The sequence below is a fragment of the Brachyhypopomus gauderio genome, chromosome 1 (assembly GCF_052324685.1).
Source record: "Brachyhypopomus gauderio isolate BG-103 chromosome 1, BGAUD_0.2, whole genome shotgun sequence".
Taxonomy (NCBI): Eukaryota; Metazoa; Chordata; class Actinopteri; order Gymnotiformes; family Hypopomidae; genus Brachyhypopomus; species Brachyhypopomus gauderio.
The window spans coordinates 52,316,811-52,331,835 of NC_135211.1; the positions used below are offsets into that span (position 1 = coordinate 52,316,811).

At 44.4% G+C, this 15,025-nt stretch overlaps 1 protein-coding gene across 3 annotated transcripts in view; it reads left to right on the plus strand.

The window, feature by feature from the left end:
* The window catches only part of LOC143525261 (RAS guanyl-releasing protein 2-like), a 45,567-nt gene extending 30,779 nt beyond the window's left edge, over positions 1-14,788 (plus strand). For 2 of the 3 annotated variants that reach the window (XM_077018978.1, XM_077018968.1), the window contains 10 exons: positions 5,261-5,377; positions 6,452-6,733; positions 9,317-9,397; positions 9,496-9,618; positions 9,906-10,021; positions 10,514-10,655; positions 11,875-11,911; positions 12,641-12,799; positions 13,316-13,379; positions 13,524-14,788. In XM_077018978.1, coding sequence (XP_076875093.1) covers positions 5,261-5,377; positions 6,452-6,733; positions 9,317-9,397; positions 9,496-9,618; positions 9,906-10,021; positions 10,514-10,655; positions 11,875-11,911; positions 12,641-12,799; positions 13,316-13,374 — 1,116 coding nt within the window. In that variant the 3' untranslated portion in view covers positions 13,375-13,379; positions 13,524-14,788. Of the gene's footprint in view, positions 1-5,260; positions 5,378-6,451; positions 6,734-9,316; positions 9,398-9,495; positions 9,619-9,905; positions 10,022-10,513; positions 10,883-11,874; positions 11,912-12,640; positions 12,800-13,315; positions 13,380-13,523 lie in introns of those variants that run through there. The other variant, XR_013133604.1, reaches the window with a different exon arrangement.
* The last annotated feature ends 237 nt before the right edge of the window (positions 14,789-15,025 follow it).

The following is a 15,025-nucleotide window of genomic DNA, read 5'->3' on the forward strand; positions in this document are numbered from 1 at the left end:
TTAATGGAAAATATGATAGGTAAAAAACATATATATTTGAGCCATTGAGCTTATTATGAGTACATAATTTTATATTAATGAAAGATTTCAAGATTATTTAAAAATTATAGACTTTAAATAAAAAATAAATTGCTGGGCTCTTTGATGGCCCCCCCTGGCCCTAGGGCCCGGGACAACAGACCCGGTTGTCCCCCCCTGTCGACGGGGCTGGTGGCACATATAGTGGCAGTTTTACAAAAGACAAAAACTATTTCAAATAAGGTAAAACAAATCAGAGCTATTTTGACTGATGAAAATGCCACTTATAAGCCACTATAATTCAAATATTATGTTTGTGTCAATTTCACATTATTTCAACCTTTCACAAATCAAATCTCAAACATATCCTGAGAAGAGGTTGCAGTCTCATGAGGCAGCCAAAGGTGTGTACTGAAAGGTGTGTCAACAGCAACAGCTGACACACGCCTCATTTACATAACACTGGAGGTAAGAAGGGCTTATCACACCTGCCAAGAGAGCAAAAGATCCTGTAATTTGACATAAGTTGGGAGTCTAGTAGGGAGTCTGTCAAAAGACGAGGGTTTGGTAGTTCTAGTGTCTATAATCTGAGCATGTCTGAGAGATCAGTAGGATCTCAGCAGATGATGGTGCGTATGGTCAGCACTCAGAATGGAGAGGCTTTGATACAGCTCTTAGATACGAGCAAGTCTCCCTGAACCTCAGAAGTGATTTTCAAATCAAGACTGAACACCTGTCTCAGACTTCTCCCAGCTAGGCTTTAGACACAGTGTACAGCTGGGCTTTAGTGTTGAGTGTTCCACTGGGCTTCAGTGTTGAGTGTTCGGTGTTGAGTTTTCAGCTGGGCTTCATTGTTGAGTGTTGAGTTTTCAGCTGGGCTTTAGTGTTGAGTGTTCAGTGTTGAGTGCTCAGAGTTGCGTGTTCAGATGGGCCTTAGAGCTGAGTGTTCAGTGTAGAGTGTTTAGCTTGGCTTCATTGTTGAGTGATCAGCTGAGCTTCAGTGTTGAGTGTTCAACTGAGCTTCAGTGTTGAGTGTTCAGTGTTTAGCATTCAGCTGGGCTTCGTTTATCACCCTCTCTTCACTAAAACCTCTCCTTTATCACCCTCTCATCACTTATACCCCCCTTAATCACCCCCCCCCCCCACAATCACCTCTGTCATTACACTCATACTCACCTCTTGAACCTCATCTATTCAACCTGTTCATTCTGCATTATTTTTATATGACTCATTGACTCGTTGACTCATTGTCTCTCTGAATCATTGTTTTTCTCCAAACCCAAACCTGGTTTCAGCTGTGGCCCTTTGGCACTAACACCACGTGTCATTAGAATCCAGGGAGGCTCTCTTTGTTCTATTTTCAGGGAGCGAAGGTTCTATTGCTGGATCACTAACACAACATCATAATGACTAAAGATTGCATTTAAAGATCAGAAAATTAGTTACTTCATTGTTTGATTAAAAACATACATCCAATGATTATACATCTGATCTTTGAGCACTGCGATATGATGATATGTATTGTGTGATCACACTACAATGTCTATGGTTCCATATCATGCTCTTTATTACATTAGCTGTGTAGCTGTAAACCTGGTGAGGATGTAGACCTGGTGTAGCTGTAAACCTGGTGAAGATGTAGACCTGGTGTAGCTGTAAACCTGGTGAGGATGTAGACCTGGTGTAGCTGTAGACCTGGTGTAACTGTAGACCTGGTGAGGATGTAGACCTAGTGTAGCTGTAGACCTGGTGAAGATGTAGACCTGGTGTGGATGTAGGCCTGGTGTAGCTGTAGACCTGGTGAGGATGTAGACCTGGTGAAGATGTAGACCTGATGTAACTGTAGACCTGGTGAAGATGTAGACCTGGTGAAGATGTAGACCTGGTGAGGATATAGACCTGGTGAGGATGTATACCTGGTGCAGCTGTAGACCTGGTGTAACTGTAGACCTTGCGAGGATGTAAACCTGGTGTAGCTGTTGATCAGGTGAAGATGTAGATTTGGTGAGGATATAGACCTGGTGAGGATGTAGACCTGTTGTAACTGTAGACCTGGCGAGGATGTAGACCTGGTGTAACTGTAGACCTGCTGAAGATGTAAATCTGGTGAGGATGTAGACCTGGGTTAACTGTAGACCTTGTGAGGAAGTAGACATGGTGTAGCTGTAGATGAGGTGAAGATGTAGATCTGGTGAGTTTTCCGTGACCATTATGATTCTTTAGCCCATGATGATGACTGGCTTATAAGCCGTTTCAGATTTCCAAGAACTGTCCTCTTGTGTTGAGTTGGGTCCAGTTTTGGAGAGAGAAACGCGAGGAGTAGCGCATTACCAGCGACAACGCTCGGCTTCCTGGCAACTGGCTCGTTTCAAAGAGAACTAGCAGCCCGGTCGGGGATATCCCAGTCATCTTTGAGCCGGGCCAGGCCAGCTGTTTTGGATGGGATCATCTGAATGTCAGCTAGCTATATAAAGTTCCCATATGAAGCGGTTGACCAGGCAAACATTAAAGCGCAACTTGCGCGATAGCCGGTTTCCCTAATGTAATCGGAGCGATTGCACACACATTTCTATGAAGGCATCATCTGAGGAGGAATTTGCTTATGTGAATAGAAAGCACTTTAATTCCAAAAACGTGCAAATAATCTGTGATGCAAAAATGTGCCTTACTAATGTAGTGGCACGTTGGCCTGGATCAACCCAATGATTAGTACATCCTTACAAACTGCATGGTTGGGATAAGATTACAAGCTAGCAGAGTGCGTGACGGGTGGCTTCTTGGTAAGCAATAAAATGTAAGCATTTAAATAAAAGCATTTGACATTTCCAGCTTAGAATAATTCATTTTAAACATGGGTAATTGTTAAATTACTTAGGAAACAGCAGCTACGTGCTCAAGACGTGGCTGATGACCCTTCGTAATCCACAGACTGACCGGGAGCGGAGATACAATTCTCTCCATTCTCGCACCCGGTCAGTCGTGGAGAGGGCGATTGGGCAGCTGAAAAGCCGGTGGCGCTGGCTGGACAGGACCGGGGGATGCTCGTGTATCGGCCAGAGAAGGTGTGTCGTATTGTGAGGGCATGTGGGGTCCTGCACAATGTTGCGCACAGGTATGCCGTGCCATTGTTGGAGGTGGTGGAGCACCCAGCGAACCCAGAGACAGCACAAATTAATGCGCAGTGCAAATTTTAACCAATTCTTTTATTGAGTCGCTGATGCTAGTGAGCACATCACTGATATTTTTTAGGTGCATTATATTATTCTGCCAGTGTGCGTTGTTCTGACCCCACAACATTTAAAGCTTCACACACGCTGTCCCACTCAGACCTTTTGCGCTTTGCCGTAATGCCACAACGTGCCAAACATTTTTTCCGCACCTCTACCTCATTCAGGAGCGTCTCTACTTTCACATTCGGTGAAATTCCTCTTTTTCTCCGTTTACACATGGTTTGTGATAGATCAGAGAGCAAATTTCACCGGTGCAAGGCAAATTTAAATGAATTTGCATATTTATAGGGGGCGTGTCAGCATGTGCACTCAATTCCACGTTGATTGGGATGTACAAAAGAAATGTGCGTGGATTCCGGTGTACGCACAGTTTGATACATCTGGATTTTTTTATGCGTACGCCATTTTCTGGATTTGTACGTACGCCAATTTTTAGTAAGAAATCCACACAAGTCTTTGTACATGAGGCCCCTGGGCCTCATTTATAAAACTTTGCGTGGAATCTGGAGTGAAAATGTACGTGCGCTCAAAACCAGGAAATTGGGCTCCTTTTCATGAGAGGATTGCATGTTTAATTGGGGAACCCCTGTTAAGTGGCGTGGTGACTGAAAAGGAGGGCGATACAGACTTGGCTGATGAACCCATCACTGGTGAACCAGGTAAAAACAAATTATCCATAATAATCCAAATTATCCACTGTGGGAGTGGACAGCAGTCATTCAGCTGAAGACTCCCAACCCGGTGTCTCCGGTGCCCCGGATGCCTCCAGCGGTGCACCACGTGCTTTAAGCGGAGGTCGTGTTCTGACTGAGGCTGTTTTATAAACACAATTACAGCAATTGACAATTTAACAAATGAGCTTAAAGAGATTAAGGGGATACTGTCTGAAATGTCAAGTACATTAAAAGAACTTGTTAAAAAATACCTTTGCGTTTCTCTCCAATTATTTACAATCGACGCATCACGTCCTCGCGCAGTCTGACTGCTTGAATATTACGTGCGTCAGGTGGGTAAACATGTGGGTCTGGTTCAGGGTCATTTGCTTGTTGGTCGGTCATTATCAGGGGGAGACCATTCTGCTGTGCCATGTTGTGTAGCACGGCACATGCTCTCACTATCCGGCAGTCTTTTTCTGGGTTGTAAGCAGTCTGCCACCTGATGCATCTAAACAGCGCAATCGGCCTTTTAGCAGCCCGATGGTGCGTTCTACAACAGAGCGTGTCAGAGTGTGCACGTCATTGTAGCATCCTTCTGTTCTTAATCTTGATCTATTCGGGATTAACTGATGCGTGAGGATGGTTTGCGCATTTACGTGTAATTCTCTATTTAACCAGATGATGTCACTATTTCCCCACTCTCTCTATCTCTCTCTCTCCGCAATGTTTTACAGGTTTATGGCAGCTCTAGAGTTTGCTTAAAACTACGCACGTTTTTACGCCACGTACTTTTTTATAAATCACAGTTTTTGCGCAAGATGTTGCGTGCGCACATTTCAGACCCGTTTTTGTGCGTACGCACGCTTTATAAATGAGGCCCCTGGTGAGGATGTTTCAATTTTTAGTGGAATTGCATATAGAGGTTTAGGGTTAGGATAATTTTTTTGACCTATGTACTCAACACAAATTGTGTGTAGTTTTGTTCATGTAAATGACATGGAGGAGCTTTTGATTCATTTATGATGATGACATTAATAAGAATAATAATAATAATAATCAATAATAATAATTACTATTATAATATTAACTATTATCATTACTATTATTATTATCCATATTTATTCTTAGCATTTTTATCATTAATATATTTTATTTTATTTTTTTTGGAAAACATTTCTAGAAACATTCTGTCTTTTTGTCTTCTTCTTTTGGTCTCTCTCTCTCCTTCCGTCCTATCATCTCTCTCTCTCCTTCCCTCCTATCATCTCTCTCTCTCCTTCCCTCCTATCATCTCTCTCTCCCCTTCCTTCCCTCCTATCATCTCTCTCTCTCCTTCCCTCCTCTTTCTCTCTGTAGAAACTTCTACATCTACAGAACTTCAACACCCTGATGGCTGTGGTTGGAGGTCTTAGCAACAGCTCCATCTCTCGTCTCAAAGACACACAAGCCCACGTCAGCAACGACACCCACAAGGTGCTGACCAAACTCACCTCCTCCTCCACCCTCTCCTCCACTCCACAACCACCATTAAACAACCTTCAACACAGCACCACCATCTTAACTACATACACCACCATCATCTACACCACACAACCTCCATCACCACCACACCTTCACCATCATCTACACCACACAACCTCCAACACCACCACACCTCCACCATCATCTACACCACACAACCTCCATCACCACCACACCTCCACCACCATCTCTACCACACAACCTCCAACACCACCACACCTCCACCATCATCTACACCACACAACCTCCATCACCACCACACCTTCACCATCATCTACACCACACAACCTCCAACACCACCACACCTCCACCATCATCTACACCACACAACCTCCAACACCACCACACCTCCACCATCATCTACACCACACAACCTCCATCACCACCACACCTTCACCATCATCTACACCACACAACCTCCAACACCACCACACCTCCACCATCATCTACACCACACAACCTCCATCACCACCACACCTCCACCATCATCTACACCACACAACCTCCATCACCACCACACCTCCACCATCATCTACACCACACAACCTCCAACACCACCACACCTTCACCATCATCTCTACCACACAACCTCCATCACCACCACACCTCCACCATCATCTACAACACACAACCTCCATCACCACCACACCTTCACCATCATCTACACCACACAACCTCCAACACCACCACACCTCCACCATCATCTACACCACACAACCGCCAACACCACCACACCTCCACCATCATCTACACCACACAACCTCCAACACCACCACACCTCCACCATCATCTACACCACACAACCTCCAACACCACCCCACCTCCACCATCATCTACACCACACAACCTCCAACACCACCCCACCTCCACCATCATCTACAACACACAACCTCCAACACCACCACACCTCCACCATCATCTACACCACACAACCTCCAACACCACCACACCTCCACCATCATCTACACCACTTCTTTGTCCCTTCTCCACTTCATGTCTCTCTCCATCTCTTCCCCCGTGTCTCAGACCTTTAACGATCTGGTCGAGCTGGTCACGTCCTGTGGGAATTACAGTCGGTACCGCCGCCGGTTTTGTGAGTGTGTGGGGTTCCGTTTCCCAATCCTGGGCGTGCACCTGAAAGATCTCATCGCTGTGCACGTGGCCCTTCCTGACTGGAGCGACCCGGAGAAAACCCGGGTCAACTTGGCCAAGACTCAGCAGCTCTACGCCATCCTGCAAGAGCTGGCACTGGTCCAGAGCAACCCGCCCAAAATAGACGCCAACACGGACCTCCTCAACCTGCTGACGGTGAGGCCTGCTGGGTGCCAGCCCTGTAGGGGGTATGTGCATGCGCATGTTTGTGTGTGTGTGTGTGTGTGTGTACGTCTGTGCACACAGACATGTCCGTGCGTGTGTGCGCATAAGTGTGTACGTAAGGTGGAGAATGTGTGTGTGAGACCCTGTGTGTGCATATGTGTATACATATGTGGGTGTATACATAATGTGTGTGTGTGTACATGTTTATGCACATGTGTGTATACACGTGTGTGTGTGTGTGTGTGTGTGTCTATGTGTATTTACGTGTGTGTGTAAATGTTTGTACATTTGTGTGTGTGTGTGTGTGTGTGTGTGTGTGTGTGTGTGTGTGTGTGTGTGTGTGGGTGTAAATATGTATGTGCGTGTGTGTACATGTGTGTTTGTATGTGTGTGTACAGAGGAGAAGATCTGGTTTCTCTTAGGAAGCTCTTGCCCAGAGGTCCTTCTGCCCCAGGTGCTCATGGGAGATATTAACTGTGTCTACTGGGGATGTCAGAGAGTAATGATTCTAAATATATACTGCATTTAGAAAAGCTTAAAAATGTGAAAATGTCTTAAAAACAAGCTGTGAACACACACACACACACACACACACACACACACACAGTTGAGGGTGTAAGGTCAATGTGAGGTGAAACACACAAAACCACAGAGGGCGTCCTGATGTCCTCTGATGAGCTGACGTCTGTCCACACAAGAGTTCCTGCTCCTCGCTTTATTTTTAAGAGATGCTGCTTGTGAACACACACACACACACACACACACACACACACACACACACACACACACACACACACACACACACACACAGGAAGACTGATAAGTGCCACCCATCATGGCAACGTTCATGAATTTGACTGAACACACAGGATATAAATGTAATAAGCACAGGAACATTGGTGCCTCTGTTCTTTCTGTCCTAACAAAAACCTTGCGGAGGCCTTTTATCTGTGACCACACACACACACACACACACACACACACACTAAAGGCTGTTAAGAGGATGTCACCATGTGTAAAGAACAGCCCTTGTGTGAAGGACATTCCTCTAGCCTCAGCTGCACCAGATTAAAAGCACATGTAAACAGGATTAAAGGCACATGTAATCCAGATTAAAGGCACATGTAAACAGGATTAAAGGCACATGTAAACAGGATTAAAAGCACATATAAACAGTATTAAAAGCACATGTAATCCAGATTAAAGGCACATATAAACTGGGTTAAAGGCACCTGTAAACAGGATTAAAAGCACATGTAATCCAGATTAAAGGCACATGTAAACAGGATTAAAAGCACATGTAATCCATATTAAAGGCACATATAAACTGGGTTAGAGGCACATGTAAACAGGATTAAAAGCACATGTAATCCAGATTAAAGGCATATGTAAACAGGATTAAAAGCACATGTAATCCAAATTAAAGGCACATATAAACTGGGTTAAAGGCACATGTAAACAGGATTAAAAGCACATGTAATCCAGATTAAAGGCACATATAAACTGGATTAAAAGCACATGTAAACAGGATTAAAAGCACATGTAAACAGGATTAAAAGCACATGTAATCCAGATTAAAGGCACATGTAAACAGGATTAAAAGCACATGTAAACAGGATTAAAAGCACATGTAATCCAGATTAAAAGCACATGTAAACAGGATTAAAAGCACATGTAAACAGGATTAAAAGCACATGTAATCCAGATTAAAGGCACATGTAAACAGGATTAAAATCACATGTAATCCAGAATAAAGGCACATGTAAACAGGATTAAAAGCACATGTAATCCAGATGAAAAGCACATGTAATCCAGATGAAAAGCACATATAAACTGGATTAAAGGCACATGCAGATGGGGTTAAAGACATATAAACTGGGTTAAAGGCTCATGTAAACAGGATTAAAAGCACATGTAATCTAGATTAAAGGCACATGTAAATAGGGTTAAAGGTACTGGTCTTGTGACCAGAGGGTCGTGGGTTCAATTCCCAGACCTGAGGCCATGACTGAGGTGCCCCTGAGCAAGGCCCTTAACCCTCAATTGCTCACTTGTATAAAAATGAGATAAAAATGCAAGTCGCTCTGGATAAGGGCATCTGCCAAATGCCATAAATGTAAATGTAAAAAAAGGTATATGTAAACTGGGATAAAGGCGCATGTAAACTGGGATAAAGGCGCATGTAAACTGGGTTAAAGGCCCATGTAAACTGGGTTAAAGGTGCATGTAAACTGGGTTAAAGGTGCATGTAAACTGGAATAAACGGGCATGTAAACTGGGTTAAAGGCCCATGTAAACTGGGTTAAAGGCACATGTAAACTGGAATAAAGGCGCATGTAAACTGGGATAAAGGCGCATGTAAACTGGGTTAAAGGCCCATGTAAACTGGGTTAAAGGCGCATGTAAACTGGAATAAAGGCGCATGTAAACTGGGATAAAGGCGCATGTAAACTGGGTTAAAGGCACATGTAAACAGGATTAAAAGCACACAAGCTTGGAAAGGCCTGGAATTACACTTACATTCATATTTTGTGTGTGTGTGTGTGTGTGTGTGTGTGTGTGTGTGCTGGGTAGGTTTCACTGGACCAGTATCACACAGAAGACGAGATCTACCAGCTCTCTCTACAGAGGGAGCCGAGAAGCTCAAAACCATCAGTGAGCTCCTCATCACTGACCAATCACGTGCTGCTCCTGGGTGTCCAACCACCATTAATGTTCTAATGTGCTTTTCTTATTTGTGATTGGCTGATCAGAATTCAAGCCCCTCCCCCAGCCTATCTGCTAAACGACCGTCAATGATTGATGAGTGGGCGGCATCTGTGAAACCTAAAGCTGATCCAGCCATCATCACCAAACACATCGAGAAGATGGTTGATGTACGAGAAGATCTTTCTTATGGGGTGGGGTTGACAATGGGGCGGGGTTGGACTGGAGGGCGGGGTTGGACTGCAGGGCGGGGTTGGACTGGGGGCGGGGTTGGACTTGGGGGCGGGTTAATTTGGGAACACTCACTAATGTAACACTACATAGACATTTTGCCCAAGTTATTGCTATTTCTTTTGATGTTTGTCAAGAGTCGTGAAATCACACTGAAAAGAATAATTGTCTACCTTCAGCTGTTTACATGAGGAGTCTAATGTATCAAATGTTTCTGTGCCTACAGTCAGTGTTTAAGAACTTTGACACCGATGGAGATGGTCATATTTCCCGTGAAGAATTTGAGATCATCAGGAATAACTTCCCCTATCTTAGCAAGTTTGGAGAGTTGGACACAAACCAGTGAGTGTGGTATAGCTGATGCTGTGTTAAAGTCCTGAGTTTTACAATCAGTACTTCCTCCTTTTCACTCAGTTCTGCCTTCTTTACACTCAACGCCACCTTCTTTACACTCAATGCTACCTTCTTTACACTCAATGCCACCTTCTTTACACTCAGTGCCACCTTCTTTACACTCAGTGCCACCTTCTTTACACTCATTACCACCTTCTTTACACTCATTGCCACCTTCTTTACACTCATTACCACCTTCTTTACACTCAGTGCCGCCTTCTTTACACTCAATACCACATTCTTTACACTCAGTACCACACTGTAGATTTTTGTATTTAACTTTTCCTTATTTGCACTCGGTCCTGTATCCCAGTTGGTGCCAGCTGTAAGACGTGACGTGTGTGTGTGTGTGTGTGTGTGTGTGTGTGTGTGTGTGTGTGTGTGTGTGTGTGTGTGTGTGTGTGTGTGTGTGTGTGTGTGTGTGTGTGTGTGTGTCTTAAGGGACGGGAGGATCAGCAGGGAAGAGATGATCGACTACTTCATGAATGCCAGCTCTCTGCTGAACTGTAAGATGGGATTCTTACACACGTTTCTGGAGACCACCTACATGAGGCCCACCTTCTGTGATCACTGCACTGGGTTTGTGAGTATTACTGCTACACCTGTGGAGAAACGGGTGGAGCACTGGCTGGGTGGAGGAATGGCTGGTGGTGTAAGGCTGTACTGTGATGGTGCTGGATTACATGGCAGGGTCCCCACCTCGTCTGCTTGTTCCAGACCAATGATGTGGTTGCAGGAGTGAGAGCCCAGCAGGTGTCCTGGTGCAGTTACTCATTATTCCACTAGGGTGCATCAGAGAGTCAGTTTTGGGTAATGCTGTAAACAGCATTATATAAATTCTTAAAATAACAAAGTTTAAAGTTGACAAACACTTTTCAAAATGACTTTTTCTCTTTCCCTCTTTCACTCCCTATCTCCCACTCCCTCTCTATCTCTCTCTCTCTCTCTCTCTCTCTCTCTCTCTCTCCCTCCCTCCCTCTCTCTCTCCCTCTCTTTTTCTCTCTCCCTCTCTCTTATATTATGGCACCATGCCCAGTAAGATGTTTTGAACACTGTGTGCCCAGATTTGAAACCCACCCTCCCACACTTTCTGGTGTCTATCCTAAACCTTGCCTGACAGTGTGTGTGTGTGTGTGTGTGTGTGTGTGTGTGTGTGTGTGTGTGTGTTTGTGTGTGTGTGTGTGTGTGTGTGTGTGTGTGTGTGTGAGATCATTCCTGTACTTTAAGAACTACACTAACTCCCAGTGCTAATTGATTGTAAAACTCTATTTATCACACACACACACACACACACACACACACACACACACACACACACACACACACACACACACACACACACACACACACACACACACACACACACACACTCAAGCTCATGTCCTCTTGAGGGTCCTGTGCAGTATATCCTGTGTATTTTAATTGTACCAGGACTGCAGTCTTCTGGACGGAGATTTCAAATGTTGTTCCTGGGATCTGCTGGAGGCAGGTTGGGGTTACAGCCCCTAGTGCAGGACTGTGTGTGTGTGTGTGTGTGTGTGTGTGTGTGTGTGTGTGTGTGTGTGTGTGTGTGTGTGTGCGTTCTGGTCTTTTCATCTATTGTTCTGCTGAGATTGCTTCTTGCTTTTGATCCTGACCTCCTCTTTCCCTCCTCCTTCATCTCCCAGCACTGTTCTACCTCTCCATCTCTCCATTTCTCCATCCATCTTCCCTTTTCTGTCTTCCTTTTTATTAACACTTTCTTTCACTTAATTTTTGCAATGGAGATTTCAAAACTGGTTTTCCTATGTGTTTTGTTCTAGATATGGGGCATCTATAAGCAAGGATACAAGTGTAAAGGTGAGGAACCATGTCATAGTTCTGGCTGAGAGTGAAACTATGTTCCAACACCCATGTGAAAAGAACCATTCGTGTCATTCATAAAGCTTTCATAAATCTACCAAGTCTGTTCATTAAGGAGTCTGTTCATTAAGGAGTCTGTTCATTAAGGAGTCGGTTCATTAAGGAGTCAGTTCATTAAGGAGTCTGTTCATTAAGGAGTCTGTTCATTAAGGAGTCTGTTCATTGTCTTTCTTCTCACTCTCTTCTAACTTTTTGTTTCTAGCTGTCACGTGTGTGTGGGACCTGTGGGTAGATGTGTTGTGTATAGAATAAGCAAGTCTTACTTCCCCATTAGTGCTAAAGTAGTGTGAGACAGGCTTGTCTAAACAGGCATCTCTCAGCCCATAATAGATATTATGGAGCAGTTTTAGCATGTGTGTGTGTGTGTGTGTGTGTGTGTGTGTGTGTGTGTGTGTGTGTGTGTGTGAGAATAATGCTGACATTTCACCACAGGAGTTGCCAATATTATTACTGTGGGTGGGTGTGTTCATGGACAGTGTGTTAGTACTGTGGGTGTGTGGACAGTGTGTTGATACTGTTAGTACAGACTGTGGTCCCCATGTTTAATTGCTCTATCTCTTCTAGTCATGCTCTACCTCTCCCTTCTCCTTTTCTGCCCCAATCTCTCCGTTTAACTCTGTTCTCTCATCCCTCGCTCCCTTGTTCACCTGTCTGTTGTCACTGCAGTGTGTGGTGTGAACTGTCATAAGGCGTGTCGCTCACGTCTGGTGGTCGAGTGTCGCAAGAGGACGAAGAGCATCAGTCACGAGACTCCGCCCCTCCGACAGGCACGATCCTACAGCTTCCCACTACCGTCCAACACACCATCCAACCTGCAGAGCACGGGTACGCACACACACATACATATACACACACACACACACACATATACACACACACACACACACACACACACACACACACACACACACACACACACACACATACACACACACACACACACAGACCTGCAGGAACTGTCAAAACTTCAGGTTTAATTGCCTCCTCATCCTTTGTGTGTGTAGGCCTCTACGTGTGTCTTTATGTGTCTGTATATGTGTGTGTGTGTATGCACATGTGCGTGTGTGTGTGTGTGTGTATCCTGCTCACACTCTGACCATCTCACTCTCTGACTGTCTCACTCTCCGACCGTCTCACACACTGACCGTCTCACACTCTGACCGCCTCACACTCTGACCGTCTCACACACTGACCATCTCACACACTGACCGTCTCACACTCTGACCGTCTCACACACTGACCGTCTCACACACTGACCGTCTCACACACTGACTGCCTCACACTCTGACCGCCTCACACTCTGACCGTCTCACACTCTGACCGTCTCACTCTGTCCTCTAGTCATAACAGAGGAGGACACGGAGGCTGCGAGTGAGGCCATGTTCGATGTTCACCTGTAACCAAGGTAACGTGGAGTCTCATCAGCTACACGCTCACATCACCACAGAGCAGCATGGTTTATTGAGAGAGGACATAAATATTACTGTTGTGATTTCAAAACTGCTGCATGCTCCGTGCTAACTGGACTGTGTTATTAATGTGGTTGCAGAGATGTGGGCAGTATGTCATCATCAAACGGCCAAGAAACGTTCATGGTGCGAACAGACAAGCGCACCGATGGTACACTCGCCTGGCGTGTGATCCTGACCAGCCCTTTGGTCAGGAACGAGGATTTATCAACCGCCGTCCTGATACTGTAATTCTGAAAGAAAAAAAAACAAAGAAACAAACAAAAAAACGAACCAAAAAAAAAAACGAACTGAGTGTTGGTGATATTCAATTCTATTTAAGGACTAGATCTCCCTTCTTTACCTGCTCTAGGAATAGTAAGATCGTCTAGTATGACATAAGCATGCTGCCATCTTGTGGACGAAGACTGTAAGTGCACAACAAAGTCAGCACTCGTGTTCTGTTTCTTTGAACTATTGTACAGAATTCTGTTTCAGTTGTTTTTATATTTCAGTTCAAATACTTCCATTTTAAAAGTCAGTTTAAGTAGCGGAATACAAACAGCTTTCTCGTTTGTGTTTTTACTGAAAGATGTCAGTAATTAAATGTGTCTGTAGCCTACCACAGAGGAAGAAATCCTTTAAAAATCCTTTAATTGCACATTTAATTCCAATAGCCCCAAGGTGCTGAAATCAACAAAGGCTGGTGTTGTTTCTACAGAGCTTGTGTTTCTGACGTGAACTTTGTCTTTGTGACTAGCTAGCAGAATATTGACTCTTATATATACACACACACACACACACACACACACACACACACACACACACACACACACACACACACACACACACACACACACACACACACACACACACACACTTTTGTCAGTGAAGAACATTGGACCAGGACGTTTCGGCCGTCGGCCTATCATCTTACTTTTTTGTCTTTTCTATAGTCCATGAAATACTCTGAACTCTTCCAATAACTGAAATATGAATGTAGACGACCCAGATAGTATTGCCATGAGAACATTTTAAATATAATGAGAAATATATATATGAAGCATATTGTATATGTGTACATGTACGGCTTTGCTGTCATATTCAAAGTGTACTGAGACTGTTTGTCAATGTGCTCAATATTGTGTCTTTTTACCTGTTGTTTTAGCATGCACAACAAAGACTTTTCTACTGCTGTATTACCCTAGCTTGCTGTTTCTGGTCCCCGTGGGAAGACCTTGTAAGCTGTGCGATGTTGTATTGCGGTGGTGATGTTAAGGTGGTGTGTTACCCTTTAACTGTCTTATTCTGTGCTCTATAGTCTACAGTAGGTAACTCTGTTTTAGAAATGAAGTTATCAACTTAATTACTTGGGCTGTCACGTTGTTTCTTTGCTCTCTCTCTCTCTCTCTCTCTCTCTCTCTCTCACACACACATACACACACACACACACACACACACACACACACACACACACACACACACACTCACACACACACACACCTTATCTGTCTGGTGCGTTGATATTCATTACCACCTTGGCAGGTTTGGACGATGTTTCTCCTGCTTACGAAGCTTTAGCGATTTGAACCCCTGCATCGGA